Genomic DNA, 24,242 nt, shown 5'->3' on the forward strand with positions numbered 1-24,242 from the left:
TTTATCAAGTGTTTGTTGTGTTGCAGGCGGGATCGCGGGCGGCATTGAGATCTGCATCACCTTCCCCACCGAGTACGTGAAGACACAACTGCAGCTGGACGAGAAGGCCAACCCCCCCAAGTTCAAAGGCATCGGTCAGATGATGTTTTTGTACTAGAAGCCTCTTTCCTATTCCCGTCTGTACATGGCTCCTCCTCTGCTCTTTGCAGCCGACTGCGTGAAGCAGACGGTCCACGGCCATGGCGTGAGGGGTCTTTATCGAGGCCTCAGCTCGCTGCTCTACGGCTCCATTCCCAAAGCGGCCGTCAGGTACTAGCAGATGAAGCCGAGGCAGCAAATCATGTCAGGAAAAAAAGATCACATTTCGTTGCAGTTTTTGCCTGCTTGTTTGAAGTTGGCTCCTTATTGAAATAACATTGCCATTTGTTTGTGCCGTAAACCTTTTTTTTTGTTCAACTATTATAGCGTTTATGTTATTAAAGTGTCAGTGTTTCCCATAAACTGCCAAGATACCTGTGGCGGTGGGGGCGTGGCTATGGGCGTGGTCACCATGACATCATCGAGTAATTTGCATAATTTATTACAATGATTTGATTTTCTCTAAAAAGGCTCAAAAAATGTATACTTACTAATTAATAATAACAGTTTTGTTTTAAACGTCCATCCATCCATTTTACAATATAATTACAACACTTTATGTACATATTTATATACAGATTTGAACAATAAGTTATTCACTGAAATATATTTATTAATTGTGGTTCTTACAAAAAATATATCTTATAAAATATAAAAGCTAAAATGTCTCAAAGCTCTGCCCCTTTAATTAGTGCATACTAAATAATTTAACTTTAGCCTACTACTACAACCATATTATTTACCAGCAACATAAAGTGAAACAGAGGCAGAGGTGTCCTGCCACAGTCAGTAACAAATAAACAGAAAACAGTAGTGGTGGTAGATAGACACAGAGCTTCATCAAACATCTGATCCACTGAACAAAGAGCTCCAAAAATCTTGAACTTTAGACTGCCTTCAGTTTTACTCCCTACACTTAACCATGTGTTTCCTACTGCCTGCAGACTTTGCACCCTTTGTTATATACACATGTTGTGTTTCTAATATAAATACATTTAATAAAGTCAAATACAAATAAGGCAACAAGAGAAGTATCCTACACTTCTCTTTTGTAAAGTAAATCTGAACAGCCGATATGGGCATCTACATCAACTATATGATTTGCCTGAGAAGCTGGAGAGGACAAAAAATAAATAAATAAATAAATACAATTATTTATTATTATTTTATTTTTTTAAATTTTTTTTAAATTTTTTATTTGTGGCGGACGTAATTCTTTCGTGGCGGGCCGCCACAAATAAATGACTGTGTGGGAAACCCAAAGTGTTATCATTCATAACAGCCCCTCAACCATGTCAAACCCCCCCAAAATGTGTCCCATACATTTGTGCTGCAAAACAAAATTGTCCAACTATTATAGTTTTATATTATTAAAGTGTTATAATTCATAACAGCCCCTCAACTATGTCAAAACCCCCCCAAACCTGTCCCATACATCCGTGCTACATTTGTCCTGCAATTTTTTATGTCTATTAAGCTATTTATGTTATTAATAGGGATGTCCGATAATGGCTTTTTGCCGATATCCGATATTCCGATATTGTCCAACTCTTTAATTACAGATACCGATATCAACCGATACCGATATCAACCGATATATGCAGTCGTGGAATTAACACATTATTATGCCTAATTTGGACAACCATGTATGGTGAAGATAAGGTACTTTTTTTAAAAATAATAATAAAATAAGATAACTAAATTAAAAACATTTTCTTGAATACAAAAGAAAGTAAAACAATATAAAAACAGTTACATAGAAACTAGTAATGAATGAAAATAAGTAAAATTAACTGTTAAAGGTTAGTACTATTAGTGGAGCAGCAGCACGCACAATCATGTGTGCTTACGGACTGTATCCCTTGCAGACTGTATTGATATATATTGATATATAATGTAGGAACCAGAATATTGATAACAGAAAGAAATGGGGGGAGGGAGGTTTTTTGGGTTGGTGCACAAATTGTAAGTGTATCTTGTGTTTTTTATGTTGATTTAATAAAAAAAATCAATTAAAAAAATCAAAAAATCCCGATACAGATAATAAAAAACTGATACCGATAATTTCCGATATTACATTTTAACGCATTTATCGGACATATTATCGGACATCCCTAGTTATTAACCATTATATTTTTTAATGTTATCGAAGTGTTATTATTCATAACCAGCCCTCCAACCTTGTCAAACCCCCCCAAACTTGTCCCATACGTTTGTGCTGCAAAACGAAATTGTTCAACTATTGTAGTTTTTATGTTATTAGGGTCCGCAAAGGACTCTATTGAAATTGTAAGGTTTTATTATTATTATACCGGCCGCCTCTTTGAGCTGCAATTTGACCCACTTAACATGCTTCAAAACTCACCAAATTTGACACACACATCAGGACCTGCGAAAATTGCCATCTAGTAAAAAAACCAAACCCCAAAACTCAAAATTGCGCTCTAGCGCCCCCTAGGAAAAAACAAAAACTGCCTGTAACTCCCACTAGGAAGGTCGTAGAGACATGAAACAAAAACCTCTATCTAGGTCTGACGTAGACCTACATTTCATAATTTAAAATCCTCGGGCAAAAACCAACAGGAAGTTGGCAATTTCCTCTTCAAGACAAAAATGTACTAATTTTTGCCTCTTTGAGCTGTAATTTGACCCCCTTAAAATACTTCAAAACTCACCAAACTTTTCACACACATCAGGACTGGTGGAAATTGCGATCTAATAAAAAAAAAACGAACCCCAAAACTAAAATTTGCGCTCTAGCGCAATTTTTGAATAAAACAGAGACAAAACTGCTCTTTAGAGGAAAACACAGACAAAACCGCTTGTAACTTCCGGTAGGAACGTTTTAGAGACATGAAACAAAAACCTCTATGTAGGTCTCACTTAGACCTACATTTCATAGATTGACACCCTTCAGCAAAAATCAACAGGAAGTTTGCAATCCCTCCTTCAAAACTAAATTTTTGTTAAAACCAGTCACCAAACATCAAACATTATCTCCTCTGAGCGCGTTTGTCGTTTCGGCTTCAAACTACTACAGGAGAGCGATTGAACCCTTCTGATTGACGGATACTCAAAGAGTTTTGATAAGTGCTACGGTTTTGATTTTACGAGCCTTCAAAGAACCCGCTGCGCTGATAATGCTGCTGTGATTTTACGAGCCTCAATAGAACCACTGTACCACTGCGCTGATGTCAACAAAAGTATTGGGACACTTAGGACTAACAGTAGACAAAAGTTTTTGGACACTTAGGACTAGCACCTGCCAAATATGCGGGCCCGACCAACGCTGCTTGCAGCTTTAATTAAAGTTTATTATTCATAACCAACCCCTCAACCATGTCAAATATTCCCCAATTTTATAGTGCTGCAAAACGTAATTGATTTACTGTTATAGTTTTTATGATGTTAAAGCATACTTGCCAACCCTCCTGAATTTTACGGGAGACTCCCGAATTACAGTGCCTTTCCCGAAAATCTCCCGGCACAACCATTCTCCCGAATTTCTCCCGATTTCCAGCCGGACCTGAGTGAGGACAGCCTGTCGTCACGTCATACTTGCCAACCTTGAGACCTCCAATATCGGGAGGTGGGGGGTAGGGGGTGGGGGGCTTGGTCGGGGGTGGGAGGGGTGTGTGGTTGGGGGCGGGGGGCGTGGTTATTTACAGCTAGAATTCACCAACTCGAGTATTTCATATATATATATATATATATGAAATACTTGACTTTCAGTGAATTCTAGCTATATATATATATATATATATATATATATTTATTTATTTTATTATACATTATAAATAAAATAAATACTTGAATTTCAGTGTTCTGGTGGCTATCCAGTAGATGGCAGCATTGTCCCTGTTTAACTTCTCAGTTCATGATGAGTATATCATTTCGGCCACCGTGTTCAATGGAGAAGTCTGTTTTACAAAATTTACAGGCAACATACACCTTCCCCTTCGAACTGTCCTGGATGAACTGAAATTCTTGTTTCCATTCGTTTTGGAACTTGCAAGCGTATTTCTTCATCTTGCTCGTCGACGGCGTCGTCATGTCCGCCAAGGTCCGCATTGAGCTGGAGGGAGCGTGGCCTCCAGCTCCGGCTGAATACCGGGAGTTTGTCGGGAGAAAATCTCTGCCGGGAGGTTGTCGGGAGAGGCGCTGAATACCGGGATTCTCCCGCTAAAAACGGGAGGGTTGGCAAGTATGCGTCACGTCCACTTTTCCTCCATATAAACAGCGTGCCGGCCCAGTCACGTTATAACATCTACGGCTTTTGGAGCTCAGTGCGCAACTGCACACACAACAAGAAGGAGACTATTATATATGTCTCCGTTATTCATAGGTTTATCTATAACCCATAAGGTAGGCAGGCACGGAGCTATTGCTCAGCGTGTGTTCATTCCAGCCGGCACGTTAATACACTGACACACAACACCCTGATTCCCATCATGCATTGCTTCAAAACTACGGCAAGTAGTAATGTCCAAAAATAGATAGTGACAGAGAATAGAACGAGGATGGACAATTCAACCCTAAACTCAATCCTTTCCATCCATCCATCCATCCATCCATCTTCTTCCGCTTATCCGAGGTCGGGTCGCGGGGGCAGCAGCTTAAGCAGGGAAGCCCAGACTTCCCTCTCCCCAGCCACTTCGTCCAGCTGCCCATACCTATGCTCCTTTTAAAGGCTGTGCTACTGGCTGCAAAGCATTGCACTTTCAAATACAACAATGAGTAGAGAGGAGTGTTATGTGCTGCGATGAGGTGGCGACTTGTCCAGGGTGTACCCCGCCTTTCGCCTGATTGTAGCTGAGATAGGCTCCAGCGACCCCGAAGGGAATACGCGGTAGAAAATGGATGGATGGATGGAGTGTTATGTGTGTGTATATGTGTAAATAAATGAACACTGAAATTCAAGTATTTATATATATATATATATATATATATATATATATATATATATATGTATGTATGTATGTATGTATGTATGTATGTATGTATGTATGTATGTATGTATGTATGTATGTATGTATGTATGTATGTATGTATGTATGTATGTATGTATGTATATATATATATATATATATATATATATATATATATGCATATATATATATATATATATATATATATATATATATGCATGCATGCATGTATGTATATATATATGCATGTATGTATATATATATATATACATACATCCATATATATATATATATATATATATATATATATATATATATATACATACATGCATATATATATATATATATATATATATATACATACATACATACATACATACATACATACATATATATATATATATATATACATATATATATATATACATATATATATATATACATATATATATATATATATATATATATATATATATATATATATATACATATATACATATATATATATATATATATATATATATATATATATATATATATATATATATATATATATATATATATATATATATATATATATATATATATATATGTGTGTATGTATATATATATATATATATATATATATATAAAAGAAATACTTGAATTTCAGTGAATTCTAGCTATAAATATACTCCACTCCTCTTAACCCCGGCCCGCCCCACCAACCCCGACCCCGCCCAAGCAAAAATGCCAAAGTCATGTGTGAATGAAGCAAAGTAATGTGTAAATAATGTCAATAACTAGATGAACCATCTGTGGCTGTGAAGTGAACACTAGTAAGGTGGTAAATACTGTATAGAGTAGGGTAACCCATGTGGTTCCTGTGGATGTGAACACAATTACTGTAGTGACTCAATAACATAGTGACTGAAACACACAAAGTAATGTGTAAATAATGTCAATAACTAGATGGACCATCTGTGGCTGTGAAGTGAACACTAGTAAGGTGGTAAATACTGTATAGAGTAGGCTAACCCATGTGGTTCCTGTGGATGTGAACATAATTACTGTAGTGACTAAATAACATAGTGACTAAGATACACATAGTGATCATTTTTCAATTCTTTGAACACTAAAAACATCTTTAAATGTTGCTTTTTTTCGGGGCTAATTTTTGCATGTTCAATTGCTGAAATACCAGGAGCTTCGGAGCTAAGCCCTGGGCCTGGCTGGGGACCTCTGGCCCTCTGGCTTATATTTTCAGTCGTTTTCATTAAGTTCTAATCACATGCCTGGTTGCAACATATATGTAGCACAAACGAATGGGGAGACTTTGACATACCATAAAAACTATAGTAACTATCTTTTTTATCGTTGTGTATGCACCTTAGGGGATCTGCTCCAATCTCGTTGTTCTTTGAACCTGTTCACTGTCATAATGACAAATAAAACTCTATTCTATTCTAAACGTTAATAACATAAGAACTTGTAGTTGGACAAAAAAAAATGACACAAACAAACAAATTGCAGTGTTATTTTATTATTTGCTGTAAGGGGGCGTGTTTTTGCATCCTGAATGCGAATAAAATGTGATTGTCCATGTTTGGTTAGCATCAGCTGTCGTGAATGTTTGCTTACCTGGAAACAACAAACAAGACTTTATTGTTATTTTTTTTTTTTTGTGGTTTTTCCTCTTGAAAAACAGATTCGGAGTATTTGAGTTCCTGAGCAACAAGATGCGCGACGAGAGCGGGAAGCTGGACAGCAAGCGTGGATTCCTGTGTGGGCTGGGCGCCGGCGTGGCCGAGGCCGTGTTGGTGGTGTGTCCCATGGAGACGGTCAAGGTCGGCAGCGCCATTGGCAACCTTTCATCAACATCCTTTTTTTTTTTTTGCTTGACTCTTCTCTCTGCTTGTCTTTTTAGGTCAAATTCATCCACGATCAGACATCGGCAAACCCCAAGTACAGAGGATTCTTCCACGGCGTGCGGGAGATCATCAGAACTGAAGGTATTGTAGAAAGTAGCGATGTGGTGTATTGAAGCAATACAAAAGGAATGCCATTGTAAGGTAATAATACTAACACAGACACGTGTAAACGTGTTAGCATAATTACTAATGCTAACAGCGCTAACATGATTACATTGCGATCGCACGTACAAATATGCATGAAAACACTCCTACAGACATCACACACGGGACGGTTTAGTAAGTTTGAAGTGTTTTAGTTATATTGTAAAATTTACCAACGTTGCTTGGAGCGATGAATGAAGAATCCTTTCGAGCCAACACGCTATTATTATACTTCTGGTTCAAGGCACAAAACATTAAGTACACTTAAGCTGAAAAGGTTAACATGCTAATGTTATCACGCTGACATGTTAAAGTTAGCATCCTAGCAGTTACCATGTGTCACGTACCAAGTAATATGACTCCGGGGTGTACGGAGGTAAAATTGACTAAAAACTTAACAGGTTATTATTATCATGTCGAAGTTAGCATCCTAATAGTTAGCATATGTCAAGTACCAAGTAATATGACTCTGAGGTGTACGGAGGTAAAATTGTTCAAAAACATTACCATGATATTGTTATCATGGTAATGTTAGCATGTTAAAGTTAGCATCCCAACAGTTAGCACATGTCAAGTACCAAGTAATATGACTCTGAGGTGTACGGAGGTAAAATTGTTCAAAAACATTACCATGATATTGCTATCATGGTAATGTTAGCATGATAATAGTTAGCATGTGTCAAGTACCAAGTAATATGACTCTGAGGTGCACAATGGCAAAATTGGCTAAAAAGTTAACATGCTATTGTTATCATGCTAACATGTTAAAGTTAGCATCCTAACAGTTAGCACATGTCAAGTACCAAGTAATATGACTCTGAGGTGTACGGAGGTGAAATTGTTCAAAAACATTACCATGATATTGTTATCATGGTAATGTTAGCATGATAATAGTTAGCATATGTCAAGTACCAAGTAATATGACTCTGAGGTGTACAGCGGCAAAATTGGCTAAAAAAGTTAACATGCTATTGTTATCATGCTAACATGTTAAAGTTAGCATCCTAACAGTTAGCACATGTCAAGTACCAAGTAATATGACTCTGAGGTGTACGGAGGTAAAATTGTTCAAAAACATTACCATGATATTGTTATCATGGTAATGTTAGCATGATAATAGTTAGCATATGTCAAGTACCAAGTAATATGACTCTGAGGTGTACAATGGCAAAATTGGCTAAAAAAGTTAACATGCTATTGTTGTCATGCTAACATGTTAAAGTTAGCATCCTAACAGTTAGCACATGTCAAGTACCAAGTAATATGACTCTGAGGTGTACGGAGGTAAAATTGTTCAAAAACATTACCATGATATTGTTATCATGGTAATGTTAGCATGATAATAGTTAGCATCTGTCACGTACCAAGTAATATGACTCTGAGGTGTACGGCGGCAAAATTGGCTAAAAAAGTTAACATGCTATTGTTATCATGCTAACATGTTAAAGTTAGCATCCTAACAGTTAGCATATGTCAAGTACCAAGTAATATGACTCTGAGGTGTACGGAGGTAAAATTGTTCAAAAACATTACCATGATATTGTTATCATGGTAATGTTAGCATGATAATAGTTAGCATATGTCAAGTACCAAGTAATATGACTCTGAGGTGTACAATGGCAAAATTGGCTAAAAAAGTTAACATGCTATTGTTGTCATGCTAACATGTTAAAGTTAGCATCCTAACAGTTAGCACATGTCAAGTACTAAGTAATATGACTCTGAGGTGTACGGAGGTAAAATTGTTCAAAAACATTACCATAATATTGTTATCATGGTAATGTTAGCATGATAATAGTTAGCATCTGTCACGTACCAAGTAATATGACTCTGAGGTGTACGGCGGCAAAATTGGCTAAAAAAAAAAGTGCGCTTGTGTTGAATTGAGAATCGGTTTTGAATGGAATCATCACCTCAGTGTACGTACGCAATGTTTTAGGATAATGAATGTGTCGAGGGAACACTGGTAAAAGTGTGTTGGTGTAAAACGCTGATGACGATGGACAATGTGTGCAGGACTCAGAGGGACCTATCAGGGTCTGACGGCCACTGTGCTCAAACAAGGATCCAATCAGGCCATCCGCTTCTACGTGATGACCTCTCTCAGGAACTGGTACAAAGGTAAAAGCCACAGCTAACTGCTGTTATTATGTGCACAATACTGCATGTACACTGTGTGCACCTGAGGTGTGCCTAATACTGTTATGTGTCTATACTACATGTACACTGTGTGCACTAATACTGTTATTATGTGCACAATACTGCATGTACGCTGTGTGCACCTGAGGTGTGCCTAATACTGTTATTATGTGTACAATACTGCATGTACACTGTGTGCACCTGAGGTGTGCCTAATACTGTTATTATGTGCACAATACTGCATGTACACTGTGTGCACCTGAGGTGTGCCTAATACTGTTATTATGTGTCAATACTACATGTACACTGTGTGCACTAATACAGTTATTATGTGTACAATACTGCATGTACACTGTGTGCACCTGAGGTGTGCCTAATACTGTTATGTGTCTATACTACATGTACACTGTGTGCACCTGAGGTGTGCCTAATACTGTTATTATGTGCACAATACTGCATGTACACTGTGTGCACCTGAGGTGTGCCTAATACTGTTATGTGTCTATACTACATGTACACTGTGTGCACTAATACTGTTATTATGTGCACAATACTGCATGTACGCTGTGTGCACCTGAGGTGTGCCTAATACTGTTATTATGTGTACAATACTGCATGTACACTGTGTGCACCTGAGGTGTGCCTAATACTGTTATTATGTGCACAATACTGCATGTACACTGTGTGCACCTGAGGTGTGCCTAATACTGTTATTATGTGCACAATACTGCATGTACACTGTGTGCACCTGAGGTGTGCCTAATACTGTTATGTGTCTATACTACATGTACACTGTGTGCACTAATACTGTTATTATGTGCACAATACTGCATGTACACTGTGTGCACCTGAGGTGTGCCTAATACTGTTATTATGTGCACAATACTGCATGTACACTGTGTGCACCTGAGGTGTGCCTAATACTGTTATGTGTCTATACTACATGTACACTGTGTGCACTAATACTGTTATTATGTGCACAATACTGCATGTACACTGTGTGCACCTGAGGTGTGCCTAATACTGTTATTATGTGTACAATACTGCATGTACACTGTGTGCACCTGAGGTGTGCCTAATACTGTTATGTGTCTATACTACATGTACACTGTGTGCACTAATACTGTTATTATGTGCACAATACTGCATGTACGCGGTGTGCACCTGAAGTGTGCCTAATACTGTTATGTGTCTATACTACATGTACACTGTGTGCACTAATACTGTTATTATGTGCACAATACTGCATGTACACTGTGTGCACCTGAGGTGTGCCTAATACTGTTATTATGTGCACAATACTGCATGTACACTGTGTGCACTAATACTGTTATTATGTGTACAATACTGCATGTACACTGTGTGCACCTGAGGTGTGCCTAATACTGTTATTATGTGCACAATACTGCATGTACACTGTGTGCACCTGAGGTGTGCCTAATACTGTTATTATGTGCACAATACTGCATGTACACTGTGTGCACCTGAGGTGTGCCTAATACTGTTATGTGTCTATACTACATGTACACTGTGTGCACTAATACTGTTATTATGTGCACAATACTGCATGTACACTGTGTGCACCTGAGGTGTGCCTAATACTGTTATTATGTGTACAATACTGCATGTACACTGTGTGCACCTGAGGTGTGCCTAATACTGTTATGTGTCTATACTACATGTACACTGTGTGCACTAATACTGTTATTATGTGCACAATACTGCATGTACGCGGTGTGCACCTGAAGTGTGCCTAATACTGTTATGTGTCTATACTACATGTACACTGTGTGCACTAATACTGTTATTATGTGCACAATACTGCATGTACACTGTGTGCACCTGAGGTGTGCCTAATACTGTTATTATGTGCACAATACTGCATGTACACTGTGTGCACTAATACTGTTATTATGTGTACAATACTGCATGTACACTGTGTGCACTAATACTGTTATTATGTGTACAATACTGCATGTACACTGTGTGCACCTGAGGTGTGCCTAATACTGTTATTATGTGCACAATACTGCATGTACACTGTGTGCACCTGAGGTGTGCCTAATACTGTTATTATGTGCACAATACTGCATGTACACTGTTTGCACTAATACTGTTATTATGTGTACAATACTGCATGTACACTGTGTGCACCTGAGGTGTGCCTAATACTGTTATTATGTGCACAATACTGCATGTACACTGTGTGCACCTGAGGTGTGCCTAATATAACGGGACTTTTGTGCACTAAGGTGACGACCCGAACAAAGCCATTAACCCCTTGATAACGGGATCGTTCGGAGCCGTGGCAGGAGCCGCCAGTGTGTTTGGAAACACTCCGGTGGATGTCATCAAAACCAGGATGCAGGCCAGTCACCACAACTTTTATTTTGAAACATCCCCAAGGTGTGAATATATCCCAAACACTTCTTGTGTGGCGCCACAGGGTCTGGAAGCACACAAGTACAAAAGCACCTTGGACTGCGCCGTCAAGATCATGAAGCACGAGGGTCCCTTGGCGTGAGTCTATTAAGAGTTTACTAGTCAGTTTAGGGTGGAACCTTGATTTACAAGCCCCCGTTTCCATATGAGTTGGGAAATCAATCAATCAATCAATCAATGTTTATTTATATAGCCCTAAATCACTAGTGTCTCAAAGGGCTGTACAAGCCACAACGACATCCTCGGTGTCGAGTGGGTCTGATATAATATTGTGAAAGTCCAACACATCAGCGAAAGTCCAGTCCATGGTGGGGCCAGCGGGAACCATCCCGAGTGGAGACGGGTCAGCAGCGTAGAGATGTCCCCATCTGATGGACAGGCTAGCGGTCCACCCCGGAGCAGAGTAGAAAAGAAAAGAAAAGAAACGGCAGATCAACTGGTCTAAAAAGGGAGTCTATTTAAAGGCTAGAGTATACAAATGAGTTTTAAGATGAGACTTAAATGCTTCTACTGAGGTAGCATCTCTAACTTTTACCGGGAGGGCATTCCATAGTATTGGAGCCCGAATAGAAAACGCTCTATAGCCCGCAGACTTTTTTTGGGCTCTGGGAATCACTAATAAGCCGGAGTTCTTTGAACGCAGATTTCTTGTCGGGACATATGGTACAATACAATCGTCAAGATAGGCAGGAGCTTGACCGTGTAGTATTTTATACGTAAGTAGTAAAACCTTAAAGTCGCATCTTAGGTGCACAGGAAGCCAGTGCAAGTGAGCCAGTATAGGCGTAATATGATCAAACTTTCTTGTTTTTGTCAAAAGTCTAGCAGCCGCATTTTGTACCATCTGTAATCTTTTAATGCTAGACATAGGGAGGCCCGAAAATAATACGTTACAGTAATCGAGACGAGATGTAACGAACGCATGGATAATGATCTCAGCATCGCTTGTGGACAAAATGGAACGAATTTTAGCGATATTACGGAGATGAAAGAAGGCCGTTTTAGTAACACTCTTAATGTGTGACTCAAACGAGAGAGTTGGGTCGAAGATAATACCCAGATTCTTTACCGAGTCGCCTTGTTTAATTTTTTGGTTGTCAAATGTTAAGGTGGTATTATTAAATAGATGTTGGTGTTGAGCAGGACCGATAATCAGCATTTCCGTTTTCTTAGCGTTGAGTTGCAAAAAGTTAGCGGACATCCATTGTTTAATTTCATTAAGACACGCCTCCAGCTGACTACAATCCGGCGTGTTGGTCAGCTTTAGGGGCATGTAGAGTTGGGTGTCATCAGCATAACAGTGAAAGCTAACACCGTATTTGCGTATAATGTCACCTAGCGGCAGCATGTAAATACTAAAGAGTGCAGGGCCAAGAACTGAACCCTGGGGAACTCCGCACGTTACCTTAACATAGTCCGAGGTCACATTGTTATGGGAGACACACTGCATCCTGTCAGTAAGATAAGAGTTAAACCAAGACAAGGCTAAGTCTGACATCCCAATACGCGTTTTGATACGCTCTAATAAAATATTATGATCAACAGTATCGAAAGCGGCGCTAAGATCAAGAAGCAGCAACATAGATGAAGCATCAGAATCCATCGTCAGCAATAGATCATTAGTCATTTTTGCGAGGGCTGTCTCCGTAGAGTGATTTGCCCTGAAACCGGATTGAAAAGGTTCACAGAGATTGTTAGTCACTAAGTGTTCATTTAGCTGCTGTGCGACAATTTTTTCGAGAATTTTCGAGATAAACGGTAGGTGGGACACCGGCCGGTAGTTCACCATGAGGTCAGGATCGAGGTTAGGTCTTTTGAGTAGAGGATGAATAACCGCTTTTTTGAATGCTAGAGGAACAGTACCAGAGGAAAGTGATAGGTTTATAATATTTAACACTGATGGACCAAGTAATACAAAAAGCTCCTTGATAAGTTTCCCAGGAATTGGGTCAAGTAAACATGTTGTTTGTTTTGTCCCATTTACACATTTTGACAATTCCTCCAATGTTATTTCATCAAAGAGAGAGAAACTATTTTGGAGGGCAGTATCCGTCGTATATACAGTCATATCTGTGTTAATAGAACCCAGTTGTGGCTGGGATGCATTGTCTTTAATCTCTTTTCTGATGAGTTCAATTTTCTTATTAAAGAAATTCATAAAGTCATCTGCTGAGTGGGTGGAGCTACTGGGAGGAGTCCCTTGTTGGGTTAGCGATGCTACTGTACTAAACAAAAATTTAGGATCATTTTTGTTGAGGTGGATGAGATTTGAGTAATATTTAGCTTTAGCTGAGGTAAGCATGCGTTTATAAGTTATTAAACTATCACTCCATGCTTGATGGAAAACCTCAAGTTTAGTCGCACGCCATTTGCGTTCCAGCTTTCTACATGATAATTTCTGGGCTTTAGTTTCTTCTGTAAACCATGGGGTACGCCTTTTAGGGGCCCTTTTTAGCTTTAGCGGTGCTACAATATCAATGGTGTCGCGCAGGGCGTCGTTAAAGTTGTTAGTGAGGTTATCAATAGAGCCCACATAATTTGGGAAAGGTGCCATTACTGAAGGCAGTAGGTCAGTAAGAGTCGTCGTTGTGGCAGTATTAATGTTGCGGCTGCTATAGTAGTTATTATTATTATTATTAGTTTGTTGACAATGAGTCCGAACTTCGAATTTTATAAGGTAATGATCGGACATTACTTTAGTGTACGGGAGTATCGTAACTTTAGAGGTGGTGACACCCCTGACAAGCACTAGATCTATCGTATTACCGTTGCGATGCGTGGGTTCATTTATTATTTGTGTAAGACCACAGCTATCAATTATAGTCTGGAGCGCCACGCATGGAGGGTCCGATGGGGTATTCATATGGATGTTAAAGTCTCCCATTATGATTATATTGTCGGCGTGCGTCACTAGATCAGCAACGAACTCTGAAAATTCATTGATAAAGTCCGAATAGGGCCCAGGGGGGCGGTAGATGACAGCCAGGTGCAGAGGCAGCGGTGTGACAAACCTCATAGTGAGCACCTCAAACGAGTTATATTTATTATTTAGGTCCGAGGTAAGGCTAAAGTTTTTGTTGTATATTAGTGCAACACCCCCACCCCTTTTAATGGGGCGGGCAATATGCGTTCCCGCATAGCCAGGAGGAGACGCCTCACCCAGCGCAAAAAATTCGTCTGGTTTGAGCCAGGTCTCGGCTAAACCAACGACATCAAGATTGTTGTCTCTGATGACTTCATTAACTAATAACGTTTTGGAAGACAATGACCTTATGTTTAAAAAGCCCATATTATAGGTAATGGGCTGTTTTGAGGAGTTTTTGTTGAAAGTATCCGTAGTAGCAATATTAATAATGTTACGTTTATTATGCATAGTGCACTTTAAATAATTTCGACCATATCTAGGAATTGATATGACAGGAATTTTTAGATTGTTTGCCACCTCAGTAAAATGCATGTCCACCTCTGACGCAGAAAAAACATTATGTGAGTTGTATATTATTCTAGAAGAATTGCTATGTGTGCAGGGATTATCCAGCCTGGCGCTGGCTAGTTCTAGCTTAACAGACTCCTTATTAGCGCTTCTTTGTGGATTAGCATTTAGCTTTTTCGTTAGCCCCGCTAACAACAACGCATTTAGCTTTGTTGTTAGCCCCGCCCGACACCCCCGCTTCTGCTTCCGAGCGCACCGCTTACGTCTTTTTCGCTGACCGTCTCCGCTGGTAGTCGACGCCGCTGCTTCAAAGGCCACTGCTGGATGTAGCTCGCGAAGAATTCCCAAGCTAGCGAGCAGGTCCATCGTACACGCATCTATCAGCCCAAAATGGCCCGATCTCTCCACATCCAGAATTGTAAGTCGGTCGTAAGTGATCACGGAGTGAACACGCTGTGAGCCAGCCATGAAATTGACTGAATTGAGGGGTATTTTTGCCCTCACTTCCAGGAGCGCTCGCACGAAGCCGCTGCTCTGAAGCGCAGCCATCTTTTTTAAGGTGTTAGATGTAAAATATAAACGGAATACAATGATTTGCAAATCCTTTTCAAGCCATATTCAGTTGAATGCACTACAAAGACAACATATTTGATGTTCAAACTCATAAACTTTTATGTTTTTTTTTTGCAAATAATAATTAACTTAGATTTTCATGGCTGCAACACGTGCCAAAGTAGTTGGGAAAGGGCATGTTCACCACTGTGTTACATGGCCTTTCCTTTTAACAACACTCGGTAAAGGTTTGGGAACTGAGGAGACACATTTTTGAAGCTTCTCAGGTGGAATTCTTTCCCATTCTTGCTTGATGTACAGCTTAAGTCTACAGGCAGGCCAGTCTAGTACCCGCACTCTTTTACTATGAAGCCACGCTGTTGTAACACGTGGCTTGGCATTGTCTTGCTGAAATAAGCAGGGGCGTCCATGGTAACGTTGCTTGGATGGCAACATATGTTGCTACGAAACCTGTATGTACCTTTCAGCATTAATGGTGCCTTCACAGATGTGTAAGTTACCCATGTCTTGGGCACTAATACACCCCCATACCATCACACATGCCCGCTGTTCAACTTTGCACCTATAACAATCCGGATGGTTCTTTTCCTCTTTGGTCCGGAGGACACGACGTCCACAGTTTCCAAAAACAATTAGAAATGTGGACTCGTCAGACCAAGGAACACTTTTCCACTTTGCATTACTTAGATAAGCTCAGCGGCGTTTCTGGGTGTTGTTGATAAACGGCTTTGGCTTTGCATAGTAGTTTTAACTTGCACTTACAGATGTAGCGACCAACTGTAGTTACTGACAGTGGGTTTCTGAAGTGTTCCTGAGCCCATGTGGTGATATCCTTTACACCAGGGGTCACCAACGCGGTGCCCGCGGGCACCAGGTAGCCCGTAAGGACCAGATGAGTAGCCCGCTGGCCTGTTCTAAAAATAGCTCAAATAGCAGCACTTACCAGTGAGCTGCCTCTATTTTTTAAATTGTATTTATTTACTAGCAAGCTGGTCTCACTTTGCCCGACATTTTTAATTCTAAGAGAGACAAAACTCAAGTACAATTTGAAAATCCAAGAAAATATTTTAAAGACTTGGTCTTCACTTGTTTAAATAAATTCTTTTTTTTTTTTTACTTTGCTTCTTATAACTTTCAGAAAGACAATTTTAGAGAAAAAATACAACCTTGAAAATGATTTTAGGATTTTTAAACACATATACCTTTTTACCTTTTAAATTCCTTCCTCTTCTTTCCTGACAATTTAAATCAATGTTCAAGTAAATTTATTTTTTTTATTGTAAAGAATAATAAATAAATTTTAATTTAATTCTTCATTTTAGCTTCTGTTTTTTCGACGAAGAATATTTGTGAAATATTTCTTCAAACTTATTATGATTAAAATTCAAAAAAATTATTTTGGCAAATCTAGAAAATCTGTAGAATCAAATGTAAATCTTATTTCAAAGTCTTTTGAATTTCTTTTAAAATTTTTGTTCTGGAAAATCTAAAAGAAATAATGATTTGTCTTTGTTAGAAATATAGCTTGGTCCAATTTGTTATATATTCTAACAAAGTGCAGATTGGATTTTAACCTATTTAAAACATGTCATCAAAATTCTAAAATCAATCTTAATCAGGAAAAATTACTAATGATGTTCCATAAATTCTTTTTTTAAGTTTTTCTCTTCTTTTTTTCGGTTGAATTTTGAATTTTAAAGAGTCGAAATTGAAGATAAACTATGTTTCAAAATTTAATTGTAATTTTTTTCGTGTTTTCTCCTCTTTTAAACCGTTCAATTAAGTGTAAATATCATTAATTACTAATAATAACATAGAGTTAAAGGTCAATTGAGCAAATTGGCTATTTCTGGCAATTTATTGAAGTGTGTATCAAACTGGTAGCCCTTCGCATTAATCACTACCCAAGAAGTAGCTCTTGCTTTCAAAAAGGTTGCTGACCCCTGCTTTACACACTGATGTCGCATGTTGATGCAGTACCGCCTGAGGGATCAAAGGTCACGGGCATTGCCGCTTACGTGCAGGGATTTCTCCAGATTCTCTGAACCTTTTGATGATATTACGGACCGTGAATAAATTATCAACAACACCCAGAAACGCCGCCGCCTTCGCTGGGCCCGAGCTCATCTAAGATGGACTGACGCAAAGTGTAAAAGTGTTCTGTGGTCTGACGAGTCCACATTTCAAATTGTTTTTGGAAACCGTGGACGTCGTGTCTTCCGGACAATAGAGGAAAAGAACCATCCGGACTGTTCTAGGCGCATGTGTGATGGTATGGGGGTGTATTAGTGCCCAAGACATGGGTAACTTAAACATCTGTGAAGTCACCTTTAATGCTGAACGATACATACAGGTTTTGGAGCAACATATGTTGCCATCCAAGCAACGTTATCATGGACGCCCCTGCTTATTTCAGGATGACAATGCCAAGCCAGGTGTTACTTCATAGTAAAATAGTGACGCACAATGACTGAGTGAATGTAGTTCGCACACGGAAGCATATTTGCGGGATCTAAAAGTTTGTAAATCGAAAAAAAGAGGGGTTCGTAAAGCGAGGTTCCACAGTATTTCCCTGGCGACAAACTATTTTCTCTTTAAAATGTGAAAAAGTTGTCAAACATGATTTCATATCAATGATTTATTTGTTGTGTGAGCACAAAGATTGTTAGTCAACTTTATTAAAACCAAATCACATTTTCCTGGTCTTGGTGCGGTCCAGGTTCTACAAAGGCACCGTGCCCCGTCTGGGGCGGGTGTGCATGGACGTGGCCATCGTCTTCATCATCTACGAGGAGGTGGTCAAGGTCCTGAACATAGTCTGGAAGACGGACTGAGACGGGAGGCGGTCCCTCTCGCTCCTTCTAGTCTCTCCGCGGGGTTGGTCGTGGTTTTTATCCAAGCAGCATCCAGCAGAAGCACCGTGTTCCATGAGCGCGCTGACGCGAGACCAGGGTGTGGAGTTCTGCGAGGACCAGTTTTACTCTTCTTAATGTGATCTTAATCCATGGTGACTCAGTCCAAGGTGATCTTGACAAAGAAATACTTGAATATTTTACAGTACTACTAGTTATGCAATTAGGACTTTTACTTTGCTGCCACGGTACACTAACGTATCCAAATAGCATTTTTTTTTATCGTACACATTTTATGCTGACGTGCAAATGCAGAAATGTATTCAGCCTCCAGGCAGAGTCTATGAAAAGTGCCATTATGTGTTATGACTGGGTTATTTGGGATGTAAAAAATCTTTTTTTTTTCTTTTAAAGATGACTATATATGATATTCTGTTAACAGTGCCTTCCATGTCATTCCACAGAAGATTTTATATCAGATCAACTATATTATATGAGTATTGTAATATAGCCATCATGCAGCTTGTGAATGTTTACACCAGCAAGTGTCTATCAAACATCAGATGATTAATAATATTAGCGCCTGTGCCTCTAGAGTGACTAATTCTAATGTGAAAATAAATATTGGAATGTATCAGATGATTAATAATATTAGCTCCTGTGCCTCTAGAGTGACTAATTCTAATGTGAAAATAAATATCGGAATGTAAATGAAAAAGTGTCAATCATTCATTTGTGCGCGCGCGCGCTTCGCGTCGTGACCTTGCTTGGCGCCGCTTGGACTTTCTCGCTTGCCGTAGATGTCAGCTCGCTGCGGGCCAAACTCCAAGATGCCCGCCGTCGACTTCTTCCTCCTACCGCTGCTCTAAACGTGGAAGTGGGCGAAAATGTCGCTCGGCGGAGAAGGCAGCCGGGGCTTCTACTTCAACACCGTCTTGTCCCTGGCTCGCTCGCTGGCGGCTCATCGGCAAGCGCCGCTCGACAAGGTAGCTCTCCGGCTAGCATAGCTAGCTGTCAGGAGGGGCAAATGCTAGCTCAGGGTTTCACTTCTCTTTTTCCCTTTTTATCTTTCTAAATGTCCACACAAGTACTAATATGTTACTTTGTTCATCCCATAAGTCACCCATCGTATTGTTTACTACAGACTAAGGAAGGCTAATGTTGGCTGTTATTAACCTCTAATCCCCCACCTTATACCTACTGTACTGTACCTACTACAACTATTATGTACTATTGTAATAATTACCAGAGGTGTGGACTCGAGTCACATGACTTGGACTCGAGTCAGACTCGAGTCATGAATTTGATGACTTTAGACTCGACTTGACAAAATGTAAAGAGACTTGCAACTCGACTTAGACTTTAACATCAATGACTTGTGACTTCACTTGGACTTGAGCCTTTTGACTTGACATGACTTGCTACTTTCCCCAAAACCCAAAGCTTAAAAAGTTATTTGGGAGCGCTCCGTATCTTTCATTTTGTACGTGTCTGTCTGTCTATCAGCGTGTGTGCTGCGTGTCAGCGTGTGTGCTCTCAGTACAACAGCCAATCAAATTAGTTATACGTTGTTTTCATCACACAGCATTCAGCCAATCAAATTGCAGGACAACCACCGAACAAGAGTTGTCAAACAATGCGGCAGAGAGAAACAATTATGCCAAAGTTGGTTTCGTTCGGGTATAAAAACTACGACTTGGTCAACAAAAAACGAATTGCGTATGCAAATCACGCAGATCGAATATTACAGACGGAGACGCAACAACTTCCAACTTCGTTCAACATTTGAAGTTGCACAAAGAAGGGTAAGTTTTGAATGTAAGATAACGTTTATTGGCTAAGTAACATGACTTTTATTTGCTGTGTAGTTAAATCAGTGAGGCTGTAAACTCACTGCTAACGTCATAACCATAGACATCTTATAAGTAGACGCAGCATCGAGCGCTACTGCCTACTGGCGCAGACGAGACGCGGGGCCGCCATCTTGGAGTGGTGATCCGCTCCACTCAGTGCAATTCATTTGTCAGGAGCAATGAACTGTCAGCGCATTTAATTCATTTTACCTCACTGAATACCACTGATTTTCACGCGGTTTTTTGTCATACGTGTAGCTATGATAACGGACACATGTTTTGGCAAGTTTTATTATTCATAGTTTGCTTAACAGTAATATAATATTCTTATACGCTATAAGTGACCAGACGTCCGAGATCAAAACTGGGAATATAATCCCAGAGAAGGGGGAAAAAACGGTAAGCTATTTTTAAATTGAAGAAACAATATGATTAGGTTATATATACATGCGTATATCCTACATAAACAATGTATGAATACATTAGATATCTATATATCTTAGGGACCTATAGACTGCAGCAGCAGAGAGTTTATTCTGTCTTGACACTTTGTATTGATATGTTGTATTACATTCTTCCCTTAAATGATAATGTTTACAGTGATTGTTATGTATGTATTTTTTATGTATGTCGCTTTGGATAAAAGCGTCTGCCAAATACTTAAACATATACAAACACCTGAAAGTCTTTATATCAGCTAAAACCACCAATTTGTTTCACTACATTCAGAATAAAACCAAATGCTGTCTTACCCAACAATGTTAGTATTTGAATATTGTTACTTGAAGACTTATTCCTGGTTACAATTATACTGTTAAGAAAGTATTGTCTTATATTTTGCCTAAAATGAGAATGCATCATAATCAGTGGCGGCTGGTGAATTTTGTTTTAGGTGGGGCTGAAAGTTTGTAAACCAAACCCCTGTAGGGGCGTCATCCTCCCCCAGAAGATTTATTTGTGATTTTCACATACAAATATTGAAGATCTTTGCTCCTTCTCAACTCTGTGGTAATATTATTTTCATAAAATACAACCAATAGTATGTTAATGTTTGTTTTGGCAAATGTTTTTATTCTGTAAAGGAATGAGTTAAATGTTTAAAATTGTTTAAACTATTAAAATGACTGGTTAATAGTGCTATTATGAATTGCAATGTCAGCACTATTTTTTTTCCTGCTATTTCAAATGCACTTGTTTTAATAAATAAATACAGCGTTTTAAAAACATACACAATCTGTGTAAAAATATTAGTCTGTGGTTAAAAGGACTTGAAAGGACTCGAAACTCAAAATGCAGGACTTGGGACTCGACTTGAGACTTTCCAGTCTTGACTTTGGACTTGACTCGGGACTTGCCTGTCTTGACTCGGGACTTGACTCGAGACTTGAGGGCAAAGACTTGAGACTTACTTGTGACTTGCAAAGCAATGACTTGGTCCCACCTCTGATAATTACTACTTCATATTACGATTATTGCGACCGAAATATTCACGGTTATCACGATACAGTTGAAAATTATTACTTCATAGCCCGATTATTGCGACCAAAATGTTCACAATTATCACGATATCATTGTTGAAAATAATGATTACTTCATATCACGATTATTGCTACCAAAAATGTTCACGGTAGCAATCATTTTGATATTATTGCCACAACAACTATTATGTACTAGTTTAATAATTACTACTTAATATCACGATTATTGCGACCAAATTGTTCACAGTTATCACGATATCATTGTTGAAAATAATTATTACTTCATATCACGATTATTGCTACCAAAAATGTTCACGGTTATCACGATATCATTGTTGAAAATAATGATTACTTCATATCACGATTATTGCTATCAAAATGCTCACGGTAGCAATAATGTTGATATTATTGCTACAACAACTATTATGTACTATTTTAATAATTACTACTTCATATCACGATTATTGTGACCAAAATGTTCACGGTTATCACGATATTGTTGAAAATAATTATTACTTCATATCACGATTATTGCTATCAAAATGTTCACGGTAGCAATTATTTTGATATTATTGCCACAACAACTATTATGTACTATTTTAATAATTACTACTTAATATCATGATTATTGCTACCAAATTGTTCACAGTTATCACGATATCATTGTTGAAAATAATGATTACTTCATATCACGATTATTGCTATCAAAATGTTCACGGTAGCAATTATTTTAATATTATTGCTACAACAACTATTATGTACTAGTTTAATAATTACTACTTCATATCACAATTATTGCGACCAAAATGTTCACAATTATCACAATATCATTGTTGAAAATAATGATTACTTCATATCACGATTATTGCTACCAAAAATGTTCACGGTAGCAATCATTTTGATATTATTGCTACAACAACTATTATGTACTAGTTTAATAATTACTACTTAATATCACGATTATTGCGACCAAAATGTTCACAATTATCACGATATCATTGTTGAAAATAATGATTACTTCATATCACGATTATTGATACCAAAAATGTTCACGGTAGCAATCATTTTGATAATATTGCTACAGCAACTATTATGTACTATTTTAATAATTACTACATAATATCACGATTATTGCGACCAAATTGTTCACAGTTATCACGATATCATTGTTGAAAATAATGATTACTTCATATCACGATTATTGCTATCAAAATGTTCACGGTAGCAATTATTTTGATATTATTGCTACAACAACTATTATGTACTAGTTTAAAAATTACTACTTCATATCACGATTATTGCGACCAAAATGTTCACAATTATCACGATATTGTTGAAAATAATGATTACTTCATATCACGATTATTGCTACCAAAAATGTTCACGGTAGCAATAATTTTGATATTATTGCCACAACAACTATTATGTACTATTTTAATAATTACTACATAATATCACGATTATTGCGACCAAATTGTTCACAGTTATCACGATATCATTGTTGAAAATAATGATTACTTCATATCACGATTATTGCTATCAAAATGTTCACGGTAGCAATTATTTTGATATTATTGCTACAACAACTATTATGTACAAGTTTAATAATTACTACTTCATATCACGATTATTGTGACCAAAATGTTCACGGTTATCACGATACAATAGTTGAAAATTACTACTTCATAGCCCGATTATTGCGACCAAAATGTTCACAATTATCACGATATCATTGTTGAAAATAATTATTACTTCATATCACGATTATTGCTACCAAAATGTTCACGGTAGCAATCATTTTGATATTATTGCTACAACAACTATTATGTACTATTTTAAAAATTACTACTTCATATCACGATTATTGCAACCAAAATGTTTATGATATTTCACGATATCTTTGGTGAAAATAATGATTACTTCATACCACTATTATTGCGACCAAAATGTTCACAATTATCACGATATCCTTGTTGAAAATAATGATTACTTCATATCACGATTATTGCTACCAAAAATGTTCACGGTAGCAATAATTTTGATATTATTGCCACAACAACTATTATGTACTATTTTAATAATTACTACATAATATCACGATTATTGCGACCAAATTGTTCACAGTTATCACGATATCATTGTTGAAAATAATGATTACTTCATATCACGATTATTGCTATCAAAATGTTCACGGTAGCAATTATTTTGATATTATTGCTACAACAACTATTATGTACAAGTTTAATAATTACTACTTCATATCACGATTATTGTGACCAAAATGTTGACGGTTATCACGATACAATAGTTGAAAATTACTACTTCATAGCCCGATTATTGCGACCAAAATGT

At 38.1% G+C, this 24,242-nt stretch overlaps 2 protein-coding genes across 3 annotated transcripts in view; both read left to right on the forward strand.

Moving 5' to 3' along the window:
• The window catches only part of slc25a1b (slc25a1 solute carrier family 25 member 1b), a 31,130-nt gene extending 11,861 nt beyond the window's left edge, over positions 1-19,269 (forward strand). The window contains exons 2-9 of the mRNA XM_062030747.1: positions 27-134; positions 210-309; positions 6,754-6,892; positions 6,973-7,057; positions 9,137-9,241; positions 11,512-11,627; positions 11,706-11,779; positions 18,427-19,269. Coding sequence (XP_061886731.1) covers positions 27-134; positions 210-309; positions 6,754-6,892; positions 6,973-7,057; positions 9,137-9,241; positions 11,512-11,627; positions 11,706-11,779; positions 18,427-18,541 — 842 coding nt within the window. The 3' untranslated portion in view covers positions 18,542-19,269. The remainder of the gene's footprint in view (positions 1-26; positions 135-209; positions 310-6,753; positions 6,893-6,972; positions 7,058-9,136; positions 9,242-11,511; positions 11,628-11,705; positions 11,780-18,426) is intronic.
• A 73-nt stretch (positions 19,270-19,342) lies between these two features.
• The window catches only part of pi4kaa (phosphatidylinositol 4-kinase, catalytic, alpha a), a 54,695-nt gene continuing 49,795 nt past the window's right edge, over positions 19,343-24,242 (forward strand). For both annotated transcript variants that reach the window (XM_062030745.1, XM_062030746.1), the window contains exon 1: positions 19,343-19,545. In XM_062030745.1, the coding sequence (XP_061886729.1) occupies positions 19,447-19,545 (99 nt within the window). In that variant the 5' untranslated portion in view covers positions 19,343-19,446. The remainder of the gene's footprint in view (positions 19,546-24,242) is intronic.

This window comes from Entelurus aequoreus, linkage group LG21 (assembly GCF_033978785.1).
Source record: "Entelurus aequoreus isolate RoL-2023_Sb linkage group LG21, RoL_Eaeq_v1.1, whole genome shotgun sequence".
Lineage (NCBI taxonomy): Eukaryota > Metazoa > Chordata > Actinopteri > Syngnathiformes > Syngnathidae > Entelurus > Entelurus aequoreus.